Source organism: Pelodiscus sinensis, chromosome 3 (genome assembly GCF_049634645.1).
Source record: "Pelodiscus sinensis isolate JC-2024 chromosome 3, ASM4963464v1, whole genome shotgun sequence".
Lineage (NCBI taxonomy): Eukaryota > Metazoa > Chordata > Testudines > Trionychidae > Pelodiscus > Pelodiscus sinensis.
This window is the reverse complement of record NC_134713.1, coordinates 58069983-58095683: the sequence shown is the minus strand read 5'-3', so window position 1 is coordinate 58095683 and position 25701 is coordinate 58069983. Positions and strand designations below refer to the sequence as shown.

The following is a 25701-nucleotide window of genomic DNA, read 5'->3' as shown; positions in this document are numbered from 1 at the left end:
AAAAAGCTGCAGCCATTTTTATGCTAATGAAGTGGGGGAGATTTAAATCCCCGCTTCATTAGCAATTGTGATACGTCTAATTTACATCCCTTTTACGAAAAAGAGATGTAGTCCAGACGTAGCTTGGAAGTGATGTAACCAACATAATATCCAGTACCAGGATATCCCCACAGACAAATGAAGCAGGTCTCTCCTGCAAGGCCACAAACAGAAGCTCAATGATATAGTGCTGCTAGCTGTATTCTGAAAATGGATATAGATCTGTTTTTGGTAGTGGTCTGCAACACTGAGTTCTAGAAATTCTCCTCCAGAACAGGCTTGGGAAGGCGATCCTGGGGGATGCATTCTGGAGCACAGTCCTTTCTTATGTGTTATCATTGATACACAGATTAAATCAGAACATTCGAGTTGACAAAGCCAAAGCCATAGCTCACTTATGGCCTAAGCAGCCAATTACCCATATATAACACATCCTCCAGTCACACTTCCTTTTCACAAAAACCTGGCAATAACACTGCCAAAGGGAGCATCCAAACATATAGATGCTACATCTCAAGGGTTGGTGTCTCTGTGGCTTTCTGATGACAAGATAACCAGCTCAGAACAGATGCAGAGGGTGCTACTTCATAGCAAGAAAAACTCTACACACATAATCTATTCACGTAAGTGGAAGAGATTTACTACATGATGTGCTGCTAAACAAATTAAAGCAATGTCAGCACCTCTTCTACTAGTCCTCAATTATGTCCTAGAATTAAAATAATTGGACCTGTCCATTAGCTCTCTTACAGCACATCTAGCAGCTATTAACACTGTTCCTCAAAGTAGACATTACGATTTTCACTCACCCTATCACTGAACATTTAATCATGGCAGGTATATCTTTGCTCAGATGCAACACCACCTACATTGCTTTGGGATTTAAATTTAGTCTTTACTTCCCTAACTCAGAAGATTTTTGAATCCTTGTCAGCTTGCTCCTTACTTTATCTAGCCATGAATGTATCATTCTTGGTAACTAACACATCAGTGAGAGGTGGGAGAAATTGAGACATTCCTGGCAGACCATCTTCAAAAAAGATAAATTCACCTTATGAAAAGTCACCTTCGAGTGATTGCTTATGTCCATTCCATGTAGGTGTGTGCGAGCAGCGTGCATGCATCATGGGAAATGTTTTCCCTTGGCAATACCCAATAGGCCAGCAGAGGAGCCCCCTGGAGTGGCATTGGTATACCAGCCAATATATACCCCTGCTGGCCCTCCACCCCCTCAGTTCCTTCTTATTGCCCGTAACAGTTGTTGGAACATGTTCTTGCTCTCGCCTAGCAAGCGCCCTTTAGCAGTCATTCATTACTAAAGTTCTTTGTTCTGGTTTCAATAGTTCTGGTTCTTATCAGTTCTCTATGTAGTTGCTAAGTACTGTTTTCTAGTCCTAAGGACCTATCATGGTCCTTGCTCTGCACACCCGGCACGTGCGGCAGGGTATGCCCGGCCCTCAGGGCTTCAAACCCTGTGAAAAGTGCCAGAGACCTGTGCCCTGTGGTGACCCACACTCTGCTTGCCTTAAGTGCTTGGCAGAGGCTCACTTGTCTGAAGCCTGTAAAATTTGCAAGGAATTTAAACTGTGGATGAAGCAGGAGAGAGTCGCTCCTGAAAATCATTGTAATAGAGGCAGTTTTATGTCCAGCACCGGTGTCAGGCCCAGCAACACAGAAGGCACTGGCCTCGGTGCGGGAGGCATCAGGCCGCTTGTGCGCCTGCCTGGTACTGCGCAGACCTTGGCACTGTTCCTAATCCTGAGTGCCTCAGAAGAAGAGGAGATCTAGCAGGGGGCCGATCCCAGACCTTTTTGGTCGGGCAAGTGACCAAATCTGGACAGGGCCGCCAGCCCTATGGGAAACTTCCCAGAGTTCTTGACTCTGGAGGTTTTCAAGGTGGCCAGGGATCTGATTGAACTGTCCCCCTCTCCTACCCCGATACCGACCTCAGGAAAGGATTAGGACTCTCCGTGGCACCGATCGGAGCCTAGGGCACTGGATACCTCAGCACTGGATCCTAAGGAGCACTGCTCTGCTACCGTCACCTCCCATGCCGCTCCATGCCCGAGTGCGGTACCGCCTCGAGACCAGCACTGGTGGCAACCTCAACCCCGGCCCGTGCCTCCGCACTGGACCCGGCACCAGGCCAACGGTCTTGACCAGCCACTGCGACGGCCAGCTCTGTTCATGGCCTTTCAGGCCCAGGCTTGGCCATGCTTCCTCTTCCTTCCTGCTGGCACCGGGTTAAACCTGAGTCAGTGGTTCAGCACACCACATCAGCCAGATCACCGACTGCCATGTCATGGTCCGTTTTGGAGTATTCAACTGATTCGTAGGCGGAGTCCACGTGGTCGTCCAGGGGATCCAGGTCCCAGTCCCAGCATCAGTCCCACTCCCACTGATAACGGCACTGGAGTCCCTTTGCTCATCAGCAACACCATCAATGGGCGCAGCCAGTCCCTGTACCAGTGATGCAGCAGTCCTGGGCCCCACAGGCCCATCTCAATGGCCACTTTGGACCCCATGGGCCTACCACCAGAGCCAGGGCATGGTCCTCTCTGGGTCCAGGGTGCCCTCTTCGGTGACCCCGCTGACCCGGTTGCTTGTGTCGGGGCAGACACTTCCTCCAGGCAAAAACTTCCCCACAGCCTTTGGAGGCTGAGGGCCAGGTGGTCCAGGCACCCACAGAGCCCTCACTGATGGTCTCTCAGGTCCTTTCACAGGCCAAGGCCCCTGTGGAGATGGGGCCTAAGAGGTCCTCATCTTGCTCCTCTGACGAGGCCCTGGGTAACATTCTCTATGCCCTCCATGGACTCCGGCACACCAGGACCTCCTTCGATGCCTGGCCCAGAGCCTGGGGATCCAGGCTGAGAAGGTGTCAGAGGACTCCGATCTGACTGTCGACATCTTGCAGTCTGACACTCCCACCAGTGTGGCCCTCCCTATTAACAAAATGATGGCCAAAATATCTAAGTCCCTCTGGCATACTGCAGCCTGTATCCCACTGACAGACAAGAGGGCCGAGCGTCGATACTTTATGCCCCAGGAGGGGAACGAATATCTCTTCTCCCATCCACCTCCAGGGTCCTTAGTTGTACAGGAGGTGCATCCAAGGGAAAGGCAGGGACAACCGGGCACTACCCGCAAAAATAGAGACGCCAAGAAAATGGACTTGCTAAGTAGGAAGGCCTATAATTTCGCATAGGGAACCAGCAGGATCTGCTGTCTTGCTATGCCTATAACATCTGCGCCTCCCTGGATAAGTTCATCGAACTACTCCCCAAGGACTCTCGGCCCAAGTTTAGAGCCCTCTCGGAGGAAGGCAGGGCAATTTCCAGGGCCACTCTCCAAGCTGCCCTTGATGCACCTTATGCATCTACATGTGCCATGGCTAAGGGGCTGATTCTGCACCAGAGTTCCTGGTTGCATGGGTCCGGGATGCCCCCTGAACTACAGAACACCATACATGACCTCCCCTTTGAGGGCCCCTCCTTATTCTCCGAGCAGATGGACCAACTCAGATACCTGGGCCACCGTGAAGTCCTTGGGTATTCATACTCTAGCTACCCAGAGGCACTCCTTCTCGGGCAGGAATACCCTAAGTCTTCCCAGCAGGGCACACACTGGGAAGGGGAGGAATGGCAGATGCCGACCCAGAGTCAGCGAGGGTCTACCCAATAAATCCTCAGGACCTCACAAAGGATTTTGAGGGTACACCTGAGGACAGCCTACCAACCTAGCCCTTACCCTTCTGGGACCGTCTATTCCCTTTCCACCGGGCCTGGGAATCTATCACTTTAGATGATTGGTTCCTAGAAACAGCGGGAAGGGGGTATGTCATCCCCTTCCATTCCCCTGCTCTGTCCCTCTTCAGGGATCCCTCTCACGAGCATCTCCTATGGGAGGAGGTGCTTCAGCTCCTCACCCTGTGGGCTGCAAAGGCAGTTCCTCTAGGGGTTGTTGGCCAGGGGCTTCTATACCCGGTATTTTCTGGTCCCCAAAGCCAAGGGTGGGCTCTGTCCCATCCTGGACCTCCGAGATCTCAATGCCTTCATTGTCAAGAAGAAATTCAAGATGGTGACTCTGGCATCCATCATTCCTTTCCTAATGCTTGGAGAGGAGTATGCTGCCCTCGATCTAAAAGATGTGTATTTTCACATTTCTTTTATGCTGCAACATGGTTGGTTCCTCCATTTTATGGTGGGCAGGGACCACTGTCAGTTTACGGCCCTCCCTTTGGCCTTTCCATATGCCCCCAGGTCTTCATGAAGTGCATGGCCGTCACCACTGCTGCTCTCAGAAAATGAGGCATCCAGGTGTTCCCATACCTGGACAACTGGTTCCTATGGGGACACTCCGCCAAACAGGTACAGGCCCATATCACCCTGGTCCAAGAACTCTTTCAGGAGCTGGGTCTGCTTCTGAATGTGTCCAAATAGATTCTGGTGCCTACTCTAGTAATAGAGTTCGTGTGCGCCAATCTGGAGTCATAGAATCATAGAACTGGAAGAGACCTCACAAGGTCATCAAGTCCAGCCCCCTGCTCTAGGCCAAGTCCAACTAAATCAACCCGGCCAGGGCTTTGTCAAGCCGAGACTTAAACACCTCTAGGGATGGAGATTCCACTACTTCCCTAGGTAACCCATTCCAGTGCTTCACCACCCTCCTAGTGAAATAGTTTTTCCTCATATTCAACCTGGACCTCTCCCACCACAACTTGAGACCATTGCTCCTTGTTTTGCCATCTGTCACTACTGAGAACAGCCTCTCTCCATCCTCTTTGGAACCTCCCTTCAGGAAGTTGAAGGCTGCTATCAAATCCCCCCTCACGCTTTGCTTCTGCAGACTAAACAGACCCAAGTGCCTCAGCCTCTCCTCATAAGTCATATGCTCCAGCCCCCTAATCATTTTGGTTGCCCTCCGCTGGACCCTCTCCAATGTGTCCACATCCTTTTTGTAGTGGGGGGCCCAGAACTGGACACAATACTCCAGATGTGGCCTCACCAAAGCTGAATAAAGGGGAATGATGACATCTCTGGATCTGCTGGCAATGCTCCTCTTAATGCAACCTAATATGCCATTAGCCTTCTTGGCTACAAGGGCACACTGTTGACTCATATCTAGCTTCTCATCCACTGTAACCCCCAGGTTCTTTTCTGCAGAACTACTACTTAACCAGTTGGTCCCCAGCTTGTAACTATGCTTGGGATTCTTCCGTCCCAAGTGCAGGATTCTACACTTGTCCTTGTTGAACCTCATCAGATTTCTTGTGGCCCAATCCTCCAATTTGTCTAAGTCATTCTGTACCCTATCTCTGCTCTTAAGCGTATCTACCTCTCCCCCCAGCTTAGTGTCATCCGCAAACTTGCTGAGGGTGCAATCCATCCCCTCCTCCAGATCATTAATAAAGATACTGAACAAAACCGGTCCTAGAACCGAACCTTGGGGCACTCCGCTAGAAACCGACTGCCATCCTGACATCGAGCCATTGATCACTACCCGCTGGGCCCGGCCTTCTAGACATCTTTCTATCCATCTTACCGTCCATTTATCCAATCCACAATCCCTTAACTTGCTGGCAAGAATATTGTGAGAGACCGCATCAAAAGCCTTGCTAAAGTCAAGGTATATAACATCCACTGACTTCCTCATGTCCACCGAACCAGTTACCTCATCATAGAAGCTAATCAGATTGGTCAGGCACAACTTGCCCTTTGTGAATCCATGCTGACTATTCCTAATCACTTTCCTCTCATCCAAGTGCCTCAATATGGATTCCTTAAGGATCCCTTCCATGATTTTTCCGGGAACCGAGGTAAGACTGACCGGCCTATAGTTCCCTGGATCATCCTTCTTCCCTTTTTTGAAGATGGGCACTACATTTGCCTTTTTCCAGTCATCCGGGATTTCTCCCGATCTCCACGACTTTTCAAAGATAATAGCCAAAGGCTCCACAATGACATTTGCCAACTCCCTCAGTACCCTCGGATGCACTAAGTCCGGACCCATGGATTTATGTACGTTTAGCTTTTCTAAATAGTTCCTAACCTGTTCTTTACCTACCACGGGCTGTCCATCTTCATCCCATCTTGCATCACTTGGCGCAGAAGTCCAGGAGCTGACCTTGTCCGTGAATACAGAGGCAAAGAAAGCATTGAGTACTTCAGCTTTCCCCACATCATCTGTCACTAGGTTATCTCCTTCATCCATTAGGGGCCGCACATCCTCTCTGATCACCTTCTTCTTGTTAACATGCCTGTAGAAACTTTTCTTGTTATCCTTCACATCCTTAGCCAGTCGCAATTCCATTTGCGCTTTCGCCTTCCTGATAAGCCCCCAGCATTCTCGAGCTATACATTTAAACCCCTCCCTAGTCATTTGTCCAAGTTTCCCCTTTTGTAAGCTTCCTTTTTGTGCTTAAGTTCACCAAGGATTTCCCCTGTAAGCCAGTCCGGTCTCCTACCATGTTTGCCTCTCTTGCTACGCGTCGGGATGGTTTCTTTCTGTGACGTCAATAAGGCTTCTTTAAAATACTGCCAGCTGTCCTGGATTCCTTTCCCCTTCATGTTAACATCCCAGGGGATTCTGCCCATCAGATCTCGGAGGGAGTCAAAATCTGCTTTTTTGAAGTCCAAGGTGTGTATTTTACTACTCTTTTCTTCCTTTGGTCAGGATCCTGAAATCTATCATCTCATGATCACTGCTTCCCAGGTTGTCACCCACCTCCACTTCCTCTATTAGTTCCTCCCTGTTTGTGAGCAGAAGGTCTAGCTGCGCACGGCCCCTGGTCAAATCCTTCAGCACCTGTGTCAAGAAGTTATCCCCAACATTCTCCAAAAACTTCCTGGATTGCCTGTGTACTGCCGTATAGGTTTCCCAGCAGATGTCAGGGTGATTAAAGTCCCCCACGAGAACCAGGGCCTGCGATCTGGAAGCTTCTCTCAGTTGTCCGAAGAAAGCCTCATCTACCTCATCCACCTGATTCGGTGGCCTGTAGCAAACACCAACCACAACATCAATGCTGTTGTTTGCTCCTTTAAACTTAACCCATAGACTCTCGACAGGTTTTTCTTCCTCTGTACTGGAGTTCAGAGCAATCGTAGTGCTCTCTTACATATAGTGCAACTCCTCCTCCTTTTCTCCCCTGCCTGTTGTTCCTGAACAGTCTATACCCTTCCATGACGGTGCTCCAGTCATGCGAGTCATCCCACCAAGTCTCTGTTATCCCAATTAAATCATATTTCTTGGTCTGGGCCAGGGCCTCCAGTTCTTCCTGTTTGTTGCCCAGGCTTCTCGCATTAGTGTACAAACACTTCAGGTAACCAGTTGATCGTCCTATCTTCTCCATTCGAAACACGGGTCCTCCTTTCTTGCCCCTTCCTCTCTGCATTTCTTCCCGGTATCCGACTATCCCACTCCCCTCAGGGTTTTGGTCACAGTCTCCTGACGAACCTAGTTTAAAGCCCTCCTCACTAGGTTTGCAAGCCTGCCCGCGAAGATGCTCCTTCCTCTCTTCGTTAGGTGGATCCCATCTCTTCCTAACAATCCTTGCGGCCCGGAACAGAGTCCCATGGTCGAAGAAACCAAAGCCCTCTCTGTGACACCATCTGCGCAACCACGCATTTACGTTCTCAATTTGACGATCCCTGCCCAGTCCTTTCCCTTCAACAGGGAGGATGGAGGAGAATACCACTTGTGCTCCAAATTCTTGGATCCTTCTTCCTAGTGCTACATAATCCGCAGTAACACGCTCAAGATCATTCTTGGCCGTATCATTAGCTCCCACGTGGAGAAGCAGGAAGGGGTAGCGATCCGAAGGTTTGATCGGCTTGGTAAGCCTCTCAGTGACATCCTGAATGCGAGCTCCCGGTAAGCAGCACACCTCTCGAGATTCCAGGTCCGGACGGCATAGGGATGGCTCAGTCCCTCTTAGGAGGGAGTCCCCGACCACCACCACCCGTCGTTTCCTTTTGGGGGTGGTGGCCATGGAACCTCCATCCGTAGGACTATGCATCCCATGCCTTCCAGTAGATGGTGTTCCCTTCTGGTTTCTTCCTTGTGAGGTCCCTTCCAGGGCTTTCAGCACTGCAGAGCCTGTGGAGAGAGCTTGAAAGCGATTGCTTACCTCTATAGCATCGGGGGATTCCCGTGCTGGCCTTTTTCCCCTTCTAGAAGTTACATGCTGCCAGTTCTCTTCTTGGTCACGTACTGCCCTCTCTGGCTAATCTGCCTGCCGTCCTTGAAGGATTAAATGCTGCCTTCTATCGAGGAAGTCTTCATCCTCTCTGATCAACCATAGGGTCAACACTTGGGCCTCCAGTCCTCTAATTTTTTCTTCCAAAATGTCGACCAGCTTGCACTTGGTGCAGATGAAATCCGTTCTTCCTTCCGGGAGGAAAAGAAACATGGCACACACTGAGCAGGCGGTAACAGCAGACCCATCACCAACCATCGCTGCTGTCCTGGAAAAGGGATTTAAAAAGTAAGAGTCGACGACAGCCAAGGCCTCTCTCCCCAGATCATGTTTCCTGGTAATCAGGTCAGCTGTCCGGGACATGGAGATGTTCCTAATAACCATGGCCAGGTCCTGCATGCACCTTCTGGGCCTAATGGTTGCGTGCAGATATGGCTGGCATGGACTCACAACCTGTTCTTTCATGCGTGGGACAGGGCAGTGACGGTTCCCCCGACGTCCTTCGCTTCCTGGACTGGTGGACCTGGGAGGAGGAGATCTGTGCTGGAGTCCAAATCTCCAGTCCATTACTGATCCATCCACATGACGGACACATCAGACACTGGTTGGGGGGGCCCATCTCCGAGACATGCGGAAGTAAGGTATGTGGTCAAGGGGACGATCTTTCTTTCTGTGCACGTCAATGTCAGGGAGCTGCGAGTGGTCCGCCTCACCTGTGTGGCCTTCCCCCCCCGGCTAAAGGACAAATCTGTCCTTATCCTGTCCTACAACACGTCGGCGGTTTTGTACATCAACAGATAGGGAGGGGCTCGCTCTCTTTACCTTTGTCGGGAGGCCCTTCACTTGTGGGATCTCTACATTAGTCTGGGTATCCACCTATCTCCCGGGCTCCCAGAACATTCTGGCGGACCGGCTGAGCAGGTTCTTCTCCAGCCACAAGTAGTCTCTCGGGGGGGATGTAGCCCTCGACGTCTTCCGCAGGTGGGGGGTTTCCCTGTCTGGACCTGTTTGTCACGCACCAGAATAGGAAGTGCTCAGGGTTCTGTGCCTTCATGGGTCTGTGAAGGGGCTCTCTGCGAATGTGTTGCTATTTCCCTGGCCCAAGGACTGTTGTACGTATTCCTGCTGATCCACCTGGTGCTCCTGCGGGTGTGGGAATTCAGGTCATTGCTGATCCTCATTGTGTCTGCATGGCCCAGACAGCACTGGTTTCCCACCCACTTGAGCCTGTCGTGCAACAGGCCAGTGGTGCTCCCGCTGGTCCCTCACCTGATCGTGCAGGACTTTGGCAGACTTTGCCACCTGGATCTGTGGTCCCCGCACCTGATAGCGTGGAAGCTCCATGGCTGACCGTGGCAGAGCTTCAGTGTTCGGCCTGTGTGCAGGAGGTGTTGCTGGGGAGCAGGAAACCTTCTTCTGGGGCTATTTATCAGGCTAAGTGAAAGCAGTTTTATATCTAGTCTACCCGGGGGGGGGGGTGTCCCCGTGGACACCCCAGGCCTCCTGGTCCTGGACTATCTTCTGGATCTCACTCATCAGGGGTTCTCCTCCTCCTCAATTAAGGTTCATCTGGCGGCTATCTCTGCTTTTCACCTGGGTGCCAGCAGTAAGACCCTCTTTGCGGACCCAATTGTGAACAGGTTTTTGGAGGGCCTGGACAGGCTTTATCTGCATGTTCAGCAGCCCATCCCCCAGTGGGATCTTAATTTGGTCCTGTCCAAACTTATGGGACCTCCATTTGAACCCCTGACAATGTGTTTGTTACTGCACGTATCCCACAAGGTATCCCTGCTGGTGGCCATCACATTAGCCAGACATGTCTGAGCTGAGGGCTCTCAGACCCCCCCTTATAAAGTTTTCTTTAAGGAAAAAGTCAGGTTGCCTAAGGTGGTGTTGAACTTCCATGTGTCTCAGGATGTTCTTCTGCCAGTCTTTTACTCCAAGCCCCACGCGTTGGATAAAGAACAGGTGTTGCACACTTTGGATGCTAGCAGGGCTTTAGCCTTTTCTTTAAAGAGAATAAAGCCCTTCTGCAAGACGCCTCAGCTCTTTGTTGCCATTGCAGAGCAGCTGAAGGGTCAGCTGGTCTCCGTGCAAAGGATCTCCTTCTGGATCACGGCATATATTAGGGAATGCTATGGGCTGGCAGGGGTCACAGCTCTTCCCTTCACTGTCCGCTGTATGAGAGTGCAGGCCACCTGTGCTGCTTTTGTGGCTCAGGTCTGGATCCTGGACATCTGCAGGGTTGCCACGTGGTCCTCTGTCCACACCTTTCTTAACCATTATGCATTGACACATCAGGCAAGGGAGGATTCTGCCCTAGGTAGGGCTGTCCACCATTCAGTGGAAGGTTAGAACTCATGCCTCCTTCTGAGGTTTCTGCTTTGGAGTCACCTACATGGAATGGACATGTGCAATAACTCAAGAAGAACGAATGGTTACTTACCTCATAACTGTTTTATCAAGATGTCGCTCATGTCCATTCCAAATGCTGCTCACCTCCCCTTCCTCAGAGTAGTCCAGTAAGAAGGAACCTAGGGGGTACAGAGCCAGCAGGGGTATATATCAGCTGGTATACCACCACCACTCCAGGGGGCTCCTCCGATGGCCCAGTGGGTACTGCTAAGGGAAAAAATCCTGAAGACACGTGCACGCTGCGCGCACACATCTACATGGAATGGACATGAGCAGTACATCTCAAAGAATAAGAGTTACCAGGTAGGTAACCATTCTTTATGAACCCACCTTAAATTTCTCCCCAAAGTACACATTTCCTTCCATGTTCATCAACTCATACAGCATCCAAATTCCTTTTCCAAGCCATAGGGAAACTCCTTAGAAACTAGCATGCAGACCTCTGACTTTAGAGAAGTGCTAGTTTTTTGGCTCTGACAGAATCCAGAAATTCAGAGCTTCACCAAGACTCTTTGCATTGGTTGCTGAATAATCCAAAGGAAAATCTATATCCACACATCAGCTCTCTAATTGAATAGCTGGATGTATTCCGTTGTGCTACTGAAAGACATGCAATCGCCATCAACAATCAAGGCACGTTCCTCATGTCATAGCAGCATGTGTAGCTTTCCTAACAAAGTCACCCTGATGGACAATACGCTAAGTTACCTGGACCCCTGAACACACTTTTGCCAAACAATATGCAATCATGTAAGGTAGGGATGTGACAACTAGTCGCTTTCCCATTTCCCCCGCTGCCTGTATCAGAAAAAGGCAGCAAGATGGGATGGAGATATGGTGGTGCTTCAAAGTGAGTGTGAAACATGGAGTCCAGGGCCAGGTCAGCCTGGTTTTGAAACACCATGTGCAGCCTGGGCCAGTTGGGGACTCCCCCAGCTGACCCTGGTCTCTCCGCAGTGCTGCCGCTTTGAAAAGCTGCGGGGTAAACGGGGCCAGCGGGACTGCTTGAGTCCCCCGCTGGTCCTGTGCTCCCTGTTTCGCTTTCTCCTTTGAAGTGTAGCAACAGCAAGGCAGAGGTGCCCTTATTGACTAATCAAACAGTCAATGCAAATTGCATCAACTATTCAGTTAGCCAATTAATCTAAATGTAATATCCCTAATGCAAGGTCATATAGCAGCTAATTGGCTTGGCAGCAATATTCCTAGTTCCATAAAATCCCTGTGGATAGTAATTCTATGTGCTAATAAAGTGATTGTAGTAGTTGGGATATATTACAGACCATATGACCAGAATGGTGATAGTGACTGTGAAATGCTAAGGAAGTTCAGAGAAGCTATAAAAATAATAATAAAAAAAAATAATGGGAGATTTCAGCTATCCTCATATCAACTGGGTATTAGGACTGTAAGCGACTAGTCACTTCTCTTTCCTCCCCCTCGCCAATAAAAGAGAGGCAGCAAGGGGGCAGGAGCTCGTGCTGGGGGAAATTGGTAAAGCCAGTTCCCCTCAGCACCATCTCTGTGGGGGGCAGGAGAGGCAGAGGCACAGTGGGAAATGTCGTGACCAGGAACTGCTTAATTCCCTGCTCACACTGGTTCCCATTGCAGGCGCTTCTGCTTTTGAAATGTACAAGAGGCTGCAGAGAGCATGGGGCAAGCAGGGACTAAAGCAGTCCCCACTAGCCCTATGCACTCTCTTTAGTATGCCCTCCTCCCCACAGCCTTGATGAAAGGCAGCAAGGGGGGAAAAGGAACCGGTGCTTGAGGGAGCCAGCTTAAAAGATGGTTCTCTCCTTTCCTCCCCACACACACACACTTGCACTGATCACTGTGCCTCTGCATTTTGCCTGTGGCTCTTACTACATTTAAAATGCAGAACTGCAGCGCAGGTGGCTCCAGAGCTGGCACGAGCCAGGTCTGCTCAGTCCCAGCTTGAGTTGGCTTCTGGGGCTACCCCAGCTGCGGCTCTACAGAGGTGCTTATCGACTGTATGATTAGCCAGATCATGACATTTTAACATCCTTACTGGATACATGTCGCTTCAGGGTAGTATGCAGAGAAGAAGTTTCTTGACATCTTAAATGACTGCTGCTTGGAACAGCTTGTTCTGAAACCCACAAAAGGAGAGGCAATTCTTGATTTAGTTCTAAGGGGAGCACAGGATCTGGTCCAAGGGATTAATATAGCTGGACTTCTTGGAAATAGTGATGTTACCTGGAGTGGAACATCACTTGAACAGAGTTATTACCTGTGCAGTAACTGAGATTCTTTGAGATGTGTCTCTTTGGGTGTTGTCTAGTATATGCCCTTCTTCCCCTTTACTTAAGATGTTGAAGATACTCTGTGGTAGAGATGAAACTAAGGGTTCTGTGCGACGCGATAATTTAAGTGCCAGTGGCATGCGAGGCAGTTCCTGCACATGCATGACTCATATTGGCACTGTTGCAAAACACTCTAAGCTGAAGGCGCAGGGTTGGTTCAACATTTGGAGTGTAGCACCCAAAGAGGGACATCTTGACCCTCAGTTACTGCACAAGGTCAGTAACCTTTTCTCTCTTGATGCTGGTTTAGCAAGTCTAATATAAAATAAACTAGAAGCTCATCTTGAAATAAAAATTGAAACGTGGGTTTGCATCACTTAATAATATCTGACAATGTTTTTATGAAGGAATGTTTTTGTTTTAAAGAGAAATTCCTGCAGTGTTTAGTAAATTGACTGATACAGCAGTTAAGATGGACAAAAGAATAGGTATAAGCCAATTTGAAAATTATGCATCTGTGAGACTTCTTTGAGCATGGGAATAAAATGATAAAAGGATATTAGTTAGGAATGTAATAGTGTAGTCGATTTAAATGATTAACCGATAAGGGTGTACTTTTTGGCTACATGCAACTTCTATGTGGGCAGGCCAACAGGCTGGCTCATGCTGTGGTCCTGACATCAACCCCCACTAGGTTGGCTCATGCATTGATACTGCATTAATGCCAGGACCCTGCGTGAGCTTGGACTGAGCCAGCCTGCCTGTGCCCTGGTTCCTAAATTGCATCCAATACAGAGTGATGACTGGTAGTTGCCAGGACCCAGCACGTGACAGGAGTGAGTGGTAGTAGTACTAACCCTTACTGATTAATTGTGTGGTTGACACAATTTTTGTTGACTACACGATTAACGAATTATATGCTTCTTAATGTCCCTAGTACTAGTTGACACTTATTTAGACTTTGAGTTATAGTAGTGGGTCACAACAAGAATCGTTTGGTTTTTTTGGGGGGGGGGGGGTCCTGAAGTCGGGAGAGGCTGAGAACCCTCAAGCCAATCTAGTTACATAATCTGAGTGTTACTTTAGTTACTGATTAACTTAGTGACATTTTGGTTTTCTTCTCAAATTTCTGCAGTTATGTTAATTTTTTAACTTTTGCTTACCTTACTTTCTATCATATTTACAGTGAAAATACCCAGAATATAACTTGTCCAGGAACCATAGTGCACGGCAGACGTTTTCACCATGCTCATGCACAGATACCAGTAGTAAAAACAGCAGCCCAAAGGTAAGACAGAAGAGTAGTTATTTTCCCCCTCATGCTTTCCCACCTGTTCATCTCTTTGTTGCTTTCCCACCTGTGCATCTGTTTGTCTCAGTGATTGAGCGCTATATGTTTTTTAAACTTTCATGTTGTCTCGTCTTCCCACTGTTGAGCTTCATACAAGGTAGTGTTTATAGTCCCAAAATATTTTAAAGTAAACTAGGATGTGTGACATGATAGTGCTTTCTGGATCCTTTAATAGCAGCCTTCATTGAATTGTGAAAGTTACTGAAAGCTTACATTGTTAACCTTAATTTTGAATTAACCCTTTGCTTAAAAAGTTCATATGCCAGTATTTTGTAGAATTTAACCTGTCTATTGAACAGTGAAACTATCGAAGAGGTCAAAACAGTTGTTAATAACATACAGTAGAATATCACTTAACACATCTGTAATCAGTTAAAGTATTTGATTAAAAATTCCAGTTTCTTCCCCCACTTAATGTTCAGTAGCAAATGCATTGACATGTCATATTATTCAGATAGAAAATAAATGAGCCTCACATGGAAAAATTGCAAGGTAATAATGCATCTAGAGGAGAAACATTGTATGGACCTTTGCCAGAAGTTAGAAAACTAGGAAGGAATGATAGCAATAGAAAAGGTGATACACTAGACAGTGAGTAAGGCATGAATTTGAAAAGTGATAGCAGCACAAAACAAATACAATTTTTGGCTGCAGAGGGCTCATGTTTGTAGCCTCATAGTTCCTCTGTTTTATCCTACTACAGGAGCAACTGGAATATCCTGTTCAGTGCTGAGCTACTTAGGGCCATACAAGATATTAACTAACTGAAGGATGTTTATAATTGAAGGTGGAAAGAGCTAAATAATAGATTGCGGCTAAGGGAATATATATAGGCAGTCTCTGACTTACGAACGGGTTACGTTCCGAACACCTGGTCGTAACTCGATTTGGCCATAAGTCAGAAATACCCTTAAACATGCTGTTCGAAAAACTTGACATACATAGTTCTCAACTCAAAAATATGATAATGGGGTTAATGGCGGTTGGACATAAGTACGGATGGTCGTAAGTCGGTGTGTTCATAACTCAGGAATGGCTGTAATATATAGAAGTTGTGCTCTTATTAAAACAGGAATTAATTCAAGGGAGTCGTATGGCTTATGGTATATAGTTCAGACTAGATAATGGTTTCCTTCTGGCCTTACAATTAGTCCACCAGTGCACATCATATATATGCTTTGAGTCTATTGCCATTCTATCTTTAGTTGTTTTACAGTTAATTAAACACAACCCTCCCCCCAATATTCTTTTTTAAATATTTGAATGTTACATAAACAGGGCTCGACAAACTATGTAATCTACTCGCCTGTGGTGAGTAGATTACAACCTGGAAGAGCTGGGTTTGGGCGATCTGCACATGCGTAGATCGCCGGACTGCGCAGCTAGTGAGTGGGGCTTGCCGCGGCTCGGCGAGCCCTGTACATAAATATGAGTTAAGGAGGTGCTTTAAGAAGGTTCATCTGTCCATGTTCTTATTCAAATACTGTATTGATTTATCTGTGAATTTCAGATTTAATATGTTGCCACATGAATACTTCCTTCCACTGCTGTCCCCCCTTTCCTGTCATTCTGAATAATTCAGTTGACTTCTGATAGATGTGGTTGTCACATCCAATGCAGATCCTTAAATCACATACCTTGTCCCGTCCCATCTTGTTTTTTTTTCCTTTTGACCCTAATCCATGTATAACATGACTGATTAAATGGTGTGATTAATTAATCAAGGAGTGTTTTAAGGTACTGCAGTGCCATAGAGATAACACAGTACATAATTAAACGTAAGCTGTTGCATGTTGACCAAACTGTAATATAGACTGTATCAGACACAAGTCATCATGACTTGATCAGAGTTACCAGTGTGTGCAAGAAAAATAAAGTCCATACCAGTAATACATCTATTACTGAAAACAATTGAGCCAAATCCACATGGGATGAGGAATTTAATCAGAAAAAGTAAATGATTAGGAATCTCTTCAGAACAGCTTCCTATGTGTCTAAAGAGCCAAAGTCAAGGAAAAAGTCTGTGCTGGTTAAACAGTGAATGTGGTTTAGAGGGGAAGTGAAAGCAGCTATAAAAATGAAAATAAAATGTAAGAAAATGGAAGTAAGGGGATTTTAACAGTATGAGTACAAATAAAAAGTTATACATTCTAGAAAAGTGATAAGAGACCAAAGGAGAAATGTATGGTCAACAGAATTAAGGAGATCAAGGAAGAAGAGCTCCTGGCACTAGTATTGGTCCATTACTAAATGGAAATGACAGAATTATTGATGACAGTGCAGAAACTGTAGAAGTGTTCAGTAAGTATCTTTATTCTAAATTTGGGATGATAATCTCCTCATATGCTCTTTCCATCTCCCTAGTATTTCTGAAGGATATTCAACAAGCTAAAAAGGATAAACATGTTAAAATGTATTATAGAAATATGTACTGAACACTTCCACTTTTTCTGTACTGTCATCAATAATTCTGTCATTTCCATTTAGTAATGGACCAATACTAGTGCCAGGAGCATTTCTTCCTTGATCTCCTTAATTCTGTTGACCATAGGACATGCTTACAGCATGGGGGGGAAGGGTTCTCCATCCTGGGAAGCAGTGACTCTGAAAAAGGTTTGGAGATTGTGGTGGATGATCACCTTGATTGTGAGCTTCCCAGTGTGATATTGTGGCCAAAAGAGCTAATGAGATCCTGAAAGGAGAAGATAGTATTCCAGCAGAAGTTATACTAGTACCAAATACAGAAACATAATAAACTCTGTCAATTTTTGGTGCCAAGAAGTATATTGTTAAATTGGAGAAGGTTCAGAGAAAAGCTTAAAGACTAAAGGATTAGAAAATGTGCTTAACAGTGAGAGATTCAGCTTCTTGAATCTTAACAAAATGTTAAAAGGTGATTTGATTGTAGTCTGTAAACAAATATATAACAATGGACTCTTCAGTCCAGCAAAGAAGGGTATAAAATAGTTCAGTGGCTAGAAGCTGAAGCTAGACAAATTCAGGAAGTATGTTGTCTTTTACTGTGAAAGCGATGTCTTTTGACCAACTTACATGGATATTTTCTATCATTAACAATTTTTAGGTAACAAGTGGATGTTTTTATTAAGAAGATGAGATCTAAGAATTATTTTGGGGAAAGTTCTATGGCTTGTGTTATACAGGCAGGCAAACTGGATTATCATAATGATACCCCACCCCTGGCTTAAAGGGAATCTTTTTTTTGGTCAGGGGCCGCTGACCCACAGAAAATACAGTCATGTCTGGCCTGCAAGCCTTAGGTTCACCACCCCTGCTCTAAGCTTGGAAACTGTCAGTACTCTTATTCTAGTTTTGCTCATATACACTTAAGGTCCTCAGTGTCTAATGTGTCCTACAAAGTGTAATTTAAGTAAAATCACTTTGGAAACTTGAAAGTAAAAACCTCATGGCAGATCTAAGTTGTATAATTTCCTAGTGGAATTCCCTGGTTAGAAATTTCTGAAGACTTGTTTTTTAAGTCTAGATTGGATCATGAGCAAAACTAATTCCATGGTTCATTTCAGCTCCACTTAATATTTACTTCAAATAATGAACACTGCAGTTCTTCTAAAATTGAAATAGCATGTGTTTGCTACATGTCTCAACCAGATTTTATTGCATCAGTTTAATGGAATAATTTATTATGGCCGTGCCTGTGTTGATGCTTGCCTGTATTCTAGGATATCTCTCTCTCACTCACTCACACACACATATATATATATATATTCTTCTGAAGTGTAAAAAATCACGAGTTTCCTTTTATTCTTTTTTTAGGCATATTACAGTAAAAAGATGTATAAAAAACAAATGAAGATTATGATGTTGTATGGACCATATTATGTATTCAGGACAATTTATTTGGTTCTTACATATGGGGTGTTCTGAGTGATATAAAGGATTATGGAAAGTGGGTAGGGACAGTATGATCACGGACCTGGTGAAAAGCTCAGTTGGCTCCCTATTGCTGGTGTTCTGAAAAGGAGAGAGAGAAGGAAAAAGAGCTTTCTCAAGACATTAGCCATAGACTCTGCTCTGGAGCTGCTACCTTGCATATCAACCTAAGGGTCTGACTTCCAAAAGTTTTCAGCATCTGGAACTCTGATTGCCTTTAAATAAAACGCTTCTGAGTCTAACAACATAAAGCAGTGACAGAACTGTGGCTGGCCTTTGCCAGCTGAGCCGGAGTCATGAGCTTGAGCTAAGGAGCTTTTAACTTAGTGTAGACTTTCTGGCTTGAGCTACCGCCTGAGCTCTGCTACTTCTCCCACCTTAATCATAGACTCATAGGGCTGGAAGAAACCTCAGAAAGACATTTAGTCCAGTCCCCTGCCAAAAGCAGGACCAACCCCAACTAAATCATCTCAGCCAGCACTTTGTCAAGTCAGGACTTAAAAACCTCTGGGGATGGAGTTTCCATCAGCTCCCTAGGTAACCAATTGCAGTGCCTCAGCACCCTTCTAGTAAAACAGTTTTTCCTAATATCCCACCTAGACCTTCCCCACTGCAACTTGAGACCATTGCTCCCCTTTGTCATCTGTCACTACTGAGAACAGCTTCTCTTCATCTTCTTTGGAGCCCCCCCCCCCTTTTTCAGGTAGTTAAAGGCTGCTATCAAATCCCCACTCACTCTTCTCTTCTGTAGGCTAAGTAAGCTCAAATCCCTTAGCCTCTCCTCATAAATGGTATGCTACAGCCCCCTAATCATTTTTGTTGCCTTCTGCTGGACCTTCTCCAATGAGTTCATATCCTTTCTGTAATGGGATGTCCAGAATTGGATGCAGTACTCCAGGCATGACCTCATCAGTGCTGAATAAAGGGGAATAATCATTTCTCTGGATCTATTGGCAATGCTCCTCCTAATGCAGCCTAATATGCCATTAGCCTTCTTGGCTACAAGAGCACACTGTTGACTCATATCCAGCTTCTCATCCACTGTAATCCCCAGATCCTTTTCTGCTGAACTGCTGATCAGCCAGTTGGTCCCCAACCTGTAACAGTGCTTGGGATTCTTCTATCCCAAGTGCTCTTGTCCTTGTTGAACATCATCAGATTTCTTTTGACCTAATCCTCTAATTTTTTTTGAGTGACTCTGGATCCTATCCCTACCCTCCAATGTATCTCCTCTCCCCCTAGCTTAATATCATCTGTGAACTTGCTGAGAGTGCAATCCATCCCCTTATCCAGGTTGTTAATAAAGAGGTTGAACAAAACTGGCCCTGGAACTGATCCTTGGGGCACCCTTACAGGGTCCTAGAGCTGGAACATTTACACTGCAATTAAATAGCCTCTTGGCCTGAACTCCATGAGTCAGTCAGGTGGCATGGGCCAACCATGGAATTTAATTGCAGTGTAGACATATCCTGAGTTTTGGATATATTTGGAGCTTCTTCACAGACCCTACTTTTGCAGGTGAGGAGAACTGCTTCTGTTTCTTTCCACAAGTATCTGGTTTCATGTAGACTGTAGAATATTAAGGTGGTTTTATGTGATTTACATGAATATTTACGTGACGTCAATATTTTTCATTTGTTAATATTAAATTTTCACTCTAAACATTTTTAAATTTTTATGGTGAATAATTACCATTTGTTTTCATCAGCAATCCAATCCTAAACGCATATATTTTGTTTTTCATGGCGGTCCAGTGGGGTTAGAAGAAAGCTCTATTTTAATTCTAATTTGTATTCTGTCTTGCCATCTTCTACAGCGAAGTGACTAAACACAGATTAACAGTCTTAACTCAAAATTAATCACATTCTAGGAGATTGAGTAGGGTACATATCAGTGTAAAATTTTGCCCACTGACTTTTCATGGTTTGAAGAATAAAGCTAATTACACTTGTTTTTGCTGTTGTAAAAATATTGACCGCATTTTAAACTTTTAATTAGAAAAGAATTGCAACATGAGTTCAAGAAGTGACCAGTTGGTAGTTTATATTTGAAAACTATTCAAATTTGACTGATGTGGAACAAATGTGGGGCTTTGCATCTTATGGCTTTTTTCTTTTTTCATATTTTTAAGCAATCTGGACCGAAAGGAAAGGTAAGTTTAATGTTGCTGTAATGAGCATGGAAATAAGAAAGTTAACTCAGTGATTACTCTGTTAATGTTAGCTAAAGAATAATCAATAAAACTGTGGTCAGTTCTTCTGCTTAGGAGCCATTTTATAAAAAAGAGCATGCAATACAAGTAGTAGCTTTATATCCAGGTTTAATCAATGAATGCCTTTTTAATATGGATGACATACTGAGTACATTTGCATACAGAAACATTATGCAGATAAATAATATAGAACTTTAGCATGACTTCAGTTTTCTTTGGAAGCTTAGAATTTAATTTTAAGTCTTCTGATATTGCAGGAGAGCTACTGCTATTTTGTTTCCAGCAAAGTTTTAATAAGCTCTATTTTAGTTTTCTAGCAGTCTTGTAGCCTTGACAGAAACTTGAATCTCACCCTAAATATAGTCATATTTAATGAATAAAATGATATAACAATTAATTAATCAAAATATAGATCAAAGAAAGAAATCTACTGTTAAAGCTGATTTGATGATGGTGTGTTTGTATGGAAAAACTGAAGTTTGCTATGCCTCATATTTTATGTGACTTGGAAAATGCTAATTTCTGTTTATGTTCTTTGATATAGTGAAGTACACAAATAAATGTAAATATTTTGTTCATTTCTAATACTTTCTCAAAACCAACCAGGTTATTAATCTGATGTAATTTATTCTACAAAAAATATTATTTTCTGTTATGTGACTGTATAAGTTTGATATTAAAGTTAAATTATGATTAAACTATTCATTTAATATTGAACTAAAATTGCAAATAATTTACATAATTATATGAAGTAGCTTTCTTTAGAAATTGAGGGGGGTTAGTGGATTGATTGTATAATCATTAGCATAATGTTGCTTTTAGTTACTTGCCAAACTAAAATTTTAAAGGCATGCTGACATCAGCCTTTGCGTTCATGTATTAATGCACAAAGGGTTTGTCAGCCTTTTCTCTTCCTTGTTTGTTAATGTTTCAAAACCTGTTTTGTCATTATTTTTGTCCACTTTTATAATGCATGGATTTTTAAGACTCAGTCCTTTTCCTATTGGTGTTTGATTCAGATAGGGATTGTTAGAGGAATAAATTGTGCACAAAGTAACAGCCCCATGGTTTTTTCATTTTTTGCAAAAGTGAAGCACCAGATTCTGCTAAAAGTTATAAAAACCATCTGCAGCAGCTAGGCTCCAAAACCTATAAAGTGGTTGCTTAGGGGGCTTTGTCTTGCCTGGCACTGTGGAAAGCCATTGAGCAGGCCTTGGAGTAAGGCTGTTAAATTGCAGTTACCTAGCTAATTTCTTTGTATAATTTGTATTGACTATAAGATTAGTTGATAGGACTACTCTGTGGAGCCGGAGCGGGGACAGCCCCAGGAGCTGGCTTGAGCCTGGACTGAGTAGCCACCCATGCTGTAGTTCTGGGAGTCACCCGCACTGTAGCTCTGCATTTTAAATGTAGTAAGAACAACCAGAATGGGATCAGCGTGAGCTGGGACTGCTCAGTCCAAGCTCACACTGAGTCCCGCAGCCTCTGTTTGTGGCAGACTGCCCTGTCTGCCATGAGCATGAGCTGGTGCTGGAGCAGCCTCTGTTTTTCATGACTAGTGTTGGCCACGGGCAGGGGCTGCTCTGGTCTGATAGAGGCAGTGGGGGGAGGGGGGAGGGGGAGGAATGACTAATCGAGTCACTACTTGAATAGCTGATAAGCTTTTGCTTATTGGATAGTCGACTAGTGCATACATCCCTGCTTTGAAGCATCACGGGTCTTCCTATCTCTTACTCCATGAAGGATCTTTTTGCCTTGTTTTTTCCCTTTATCCAGTTAGTTTAAGATACCAAGACTAATTTTAGGAACAAGAAACTACAAGAACAAATGTTTGATCATAGTAGGTCCCAGACTACAATCATAGGGGTCTCTTGGTCTGGTTCTGAGAGTTATGCTTCTTTTTCTCAACCATGTTGATGCAGAGTAAAGCCACTTGGGACAGAAGTTCAGCATATGAGATGAAACATAGCTGCAAGGAGTGGCTCCATTGGGAGTGAAACATCAGGCAAAAGCCTTAAACTTCTTAGAAATTCCACACCACAAATCTCATGCTCTGAAAGCTAAAAGCCAGCGGGCCCTTCTTGACTGTTTTCTTCTGGCTGAGGTGAAACATGGAATCTGACATTTAGATGGCTAGCAAGTGGCCAAGGGGCAGTGTGTGTTCTATACCCTGCCACTGGGCAGTCTGGTGGTTTTTTGGTTGTGGATTTTTTGTTTCTCTCTTCTCCTCTCCCTCCCCCCGCTCTTATTCCAGAGAGGACTGGATATTCAGTCTTCTGCTACTGTAATGTATTGCTGCTTCTCTGGATTGCTTCTCTCAAATATTGATTATCCTTCTAATTGCGGGAATAGAAATCAAAGCTCTTGTTAATTAAACAAATAAATGAAAAACATCTCAATTGGATTGAATTAAAATAGTCAGGAACCGGTTAATTATTTTTGTAGCAAAATGTGGCACTCATAGAATTATTTTTAGGAAGCCTGTTAGCAAGAGGAATTTCTATATGCTTCAGAAATTTTTGCAACAGTTCCTTGGCTATCTCCTATAGGACCTTCAGGAATTGTACTCAAAGCAGAGTGTTGTGCCTGCTATCTCATATGTCCTGAATTCTGCTTCAAAATTCAAGGTGACCTGAGATTTATAAACTGGATTGACAGCAAGAAGGATTTTCCCTCAACTTTTAAAAAAGTATTTATAAATGCTTTCTTGGACAGGTCATAGGACATGTATTTCAAGTTGTGTTTTTGTATATCAAATATTTTATTTAGTTCTTTAAAAAGTTGAGAGCAAAAAATGTAAATGGAAAAACCATACATTGAAAACGTACCACTGATTTAAAAATTTTTTGATCTAATGGGGTGGACACACATCTGCTGGTGTTTTGTTTGCTGAAAACTTTTTGGTCACTTTGGTTTTCTAAAAGCGTTTAGTTGTTAGTGTATTATTCTCCTGTATGCCTTTTTAGGTGTACGAGGCTTTTTTAGACTGTTTTGGAGCAGTTCAAGATATTTTTTACCATGCCCTCTCAGGCCACTTCTTACACCACCTCTTTACACACATCAGCAGTAATCTTAACACTATCAAAAAGCCTCATGAATAGGTAGGATGGTTTTAAAAAATTGCATGAATAATACAGTTCTGGAGTTGCTGCCATGCATGTAAAGCAAGCAAGGTCCAATAACTAATTCTGTTGATGGCACAGATGGCCACAGAAATTCCACTTGATATCTTTGGTGGGGAAACAGTGAGAGTTAGGAATGTGAATGGTTGGATTTTGAGTGTAAATGCTGTTTATGAAGAAATGTTGTTACTGTATTTTAGATCTCAGACCTGAAGACTGAGGTCTTACCCACAAGTTACACCCAGCAAATTTAACTGAATTCTGCTGAGAAGATGAACCAAGAGGGATGATTTTTTTTTTTAAATGTTACTGTCTAAAAATGACAAACTTGAAAGCCCACAGTAACCTGGGAGAGAAATGAAAGCTGGGACTTTTACATTTCCTTCAGATTGAGCATCATTATGAGGAAATACAGGGCTTTCATTGTGATTAAAGGATATATGTACACTCCAGTAAAACAAGTTATGGTCAGCTGCGTTGAGCCACAGGGCTTAAAAAAGCAGTGAAGATGTTCAGGCTTAGGCTGGAGCCTGAACTTCCTGTTGCAGGATTTCAGAGCCTGATCTTCAGCCAAAGCCAGCAAATCTGAGTCAGTTGAGCTAGATGCTTGTTGCTACAGTGTGTTGTGGTTGTATTTTAGTGCAATTTAGAGGTACCCAAATAGGCCTTCCAGGAATTAAAATATAGTAATTCCTATAATTTTGTTTAAGGCTAAAATCTCTGCTCTTAAAATTCTGAAACATAGAATATTTCAATTCAAAATGTGGGAAACGGCAATTATTTCAAAATACTTTCTTGCTGATGTCTCCTGTTTGAGGGAAGTTAAAAATTTAGGAAGTATATCCTCTAATGTGCTACTACTATCATATACAATATGTTCTTGTTTTATTGCAATGTTCAGTGTTGTTTTCTCATACGCATCTCCCTGTGCTTGTACTTGTCACTTGTATGCTATCAGTAAGAGATAGATGTGCACAGTTGGCCTTAGGATTTTGGCGAAAAGCTTATTGTTTTAAGTGTCCCATCCCCCATTTTATTGTCTTTTTCTAAACAAAGAACTGCCACCATTCTCTTTTGATGCAGAGAAGTAAAGCAGCTTCTTGTTCTGTCTCATTTACATATGTATCAATACAGGTTTATGTTTTGCGCTATGCACAATTTTGGATATGTTTGCTTTAGATATGATATGATATGATCCTTTTAATCGTAACTGTTATAATTGTCTGATATCTTGAAATATGATGAGCAAGCTTCATGGTGTGTTGTCTTGGCACAATGGAAAGCCTACATTAGTGAGCCTGCACTACGCTGCTGTAGATGCAGTACAGTACGTTGTTGAATGACGTTTTAGTATAAACTTATTTGTAATTGTTGTGTAGCAAACTTATATAAAACATGAATTTAGTACACATTTTAAAGTTTGTAACATCAGAAGTATTACTATGCCATAGTAAATTGACGTTTTATGTGCTGAACTTACTGTGCATTGGTAACTGTGAAGATTGGTCAAGAAAAGTTGAAAATTGAAGATGCATAAGAGATTTAAATTTTTAGAGGAATTATTACAGTGTGCCTTAGCTATGTTCGGACATCTGGAACTCTCCAACTAAGTAGCTTGATCCAGCATTTGATTTCTTAGATATTTGTGTATATATGTATCTAATAATGATACTAAGCCTGTACTCTGTATTGCATTCACATATTAAAATACTATCTAGTAGTTTTACAAACAATAATGTCAAATATATGACAAAAGTCAAGGCATGTTCTGATTGTTGAGGAAGAGGATCTGGACTAATAGTAACTTGTTGAGCTAAGGGAATTCTTAAAATAAAATTGTAATAGGCTTGAATAATCCTACTAGTGAAATTGTTTTATGTTTTTATATTTCTATACTACATGAATTGTTGTAGTTCCAGTTATTGCTAATGTTAGAGAGAAACAAAATAAAGATACAGCAAGCTAACTATCTAATGCCAATTGATATCTCTAAAAATATCATTTCATATGTGCAGTTGCTCTAGAGGGTTTTGGTTGTGCTGTGGATCTTTTAAATTTTTAATTTCTACCAAAACAGATCAAACACATTTTTTTTAAAAGGGTAAAACTTACTTTTCAGTTTACATGCATTTTAAAACATAGATTTGGAAACAGTTACTCCACAAACATACTTAGCACAGACAGAGAAACAAAGAAAT

At 43.9% G+C, this 25701-nt stretch overlaps 1 protein-coding gene across 9 annotated transcripts in view; it reads left to right on the top strand.

Moving 5' to 3' along the window:
- The window catches only part of SENP6 (SUMO specific peptidase 6), a 178040-nt gene that overhangs the window by 60465 nt on the left and 91874 nt on the right, over window positions 1-25701 (top strand). For 8 of the 9 annotated variants that reach the window (XM_075923799.1, XM_075923801.1, XM_006131959.4 and 5 more), the window contains 2 exons: window positions 14096-14197; window positions 20301-20321. In XM_075923799.1, coding sequence (XP_075779914.1) covers window positions 14096-14197; window positions 20301-20321 — 123 coding nt within the window. The remainder of the gene's footprint in view (window positions 1-14095; window positions 14198-20300; window positions 20322-25701) is intronic. The other variant, XM_006131958.4, reaches the window with a different exon arrangement.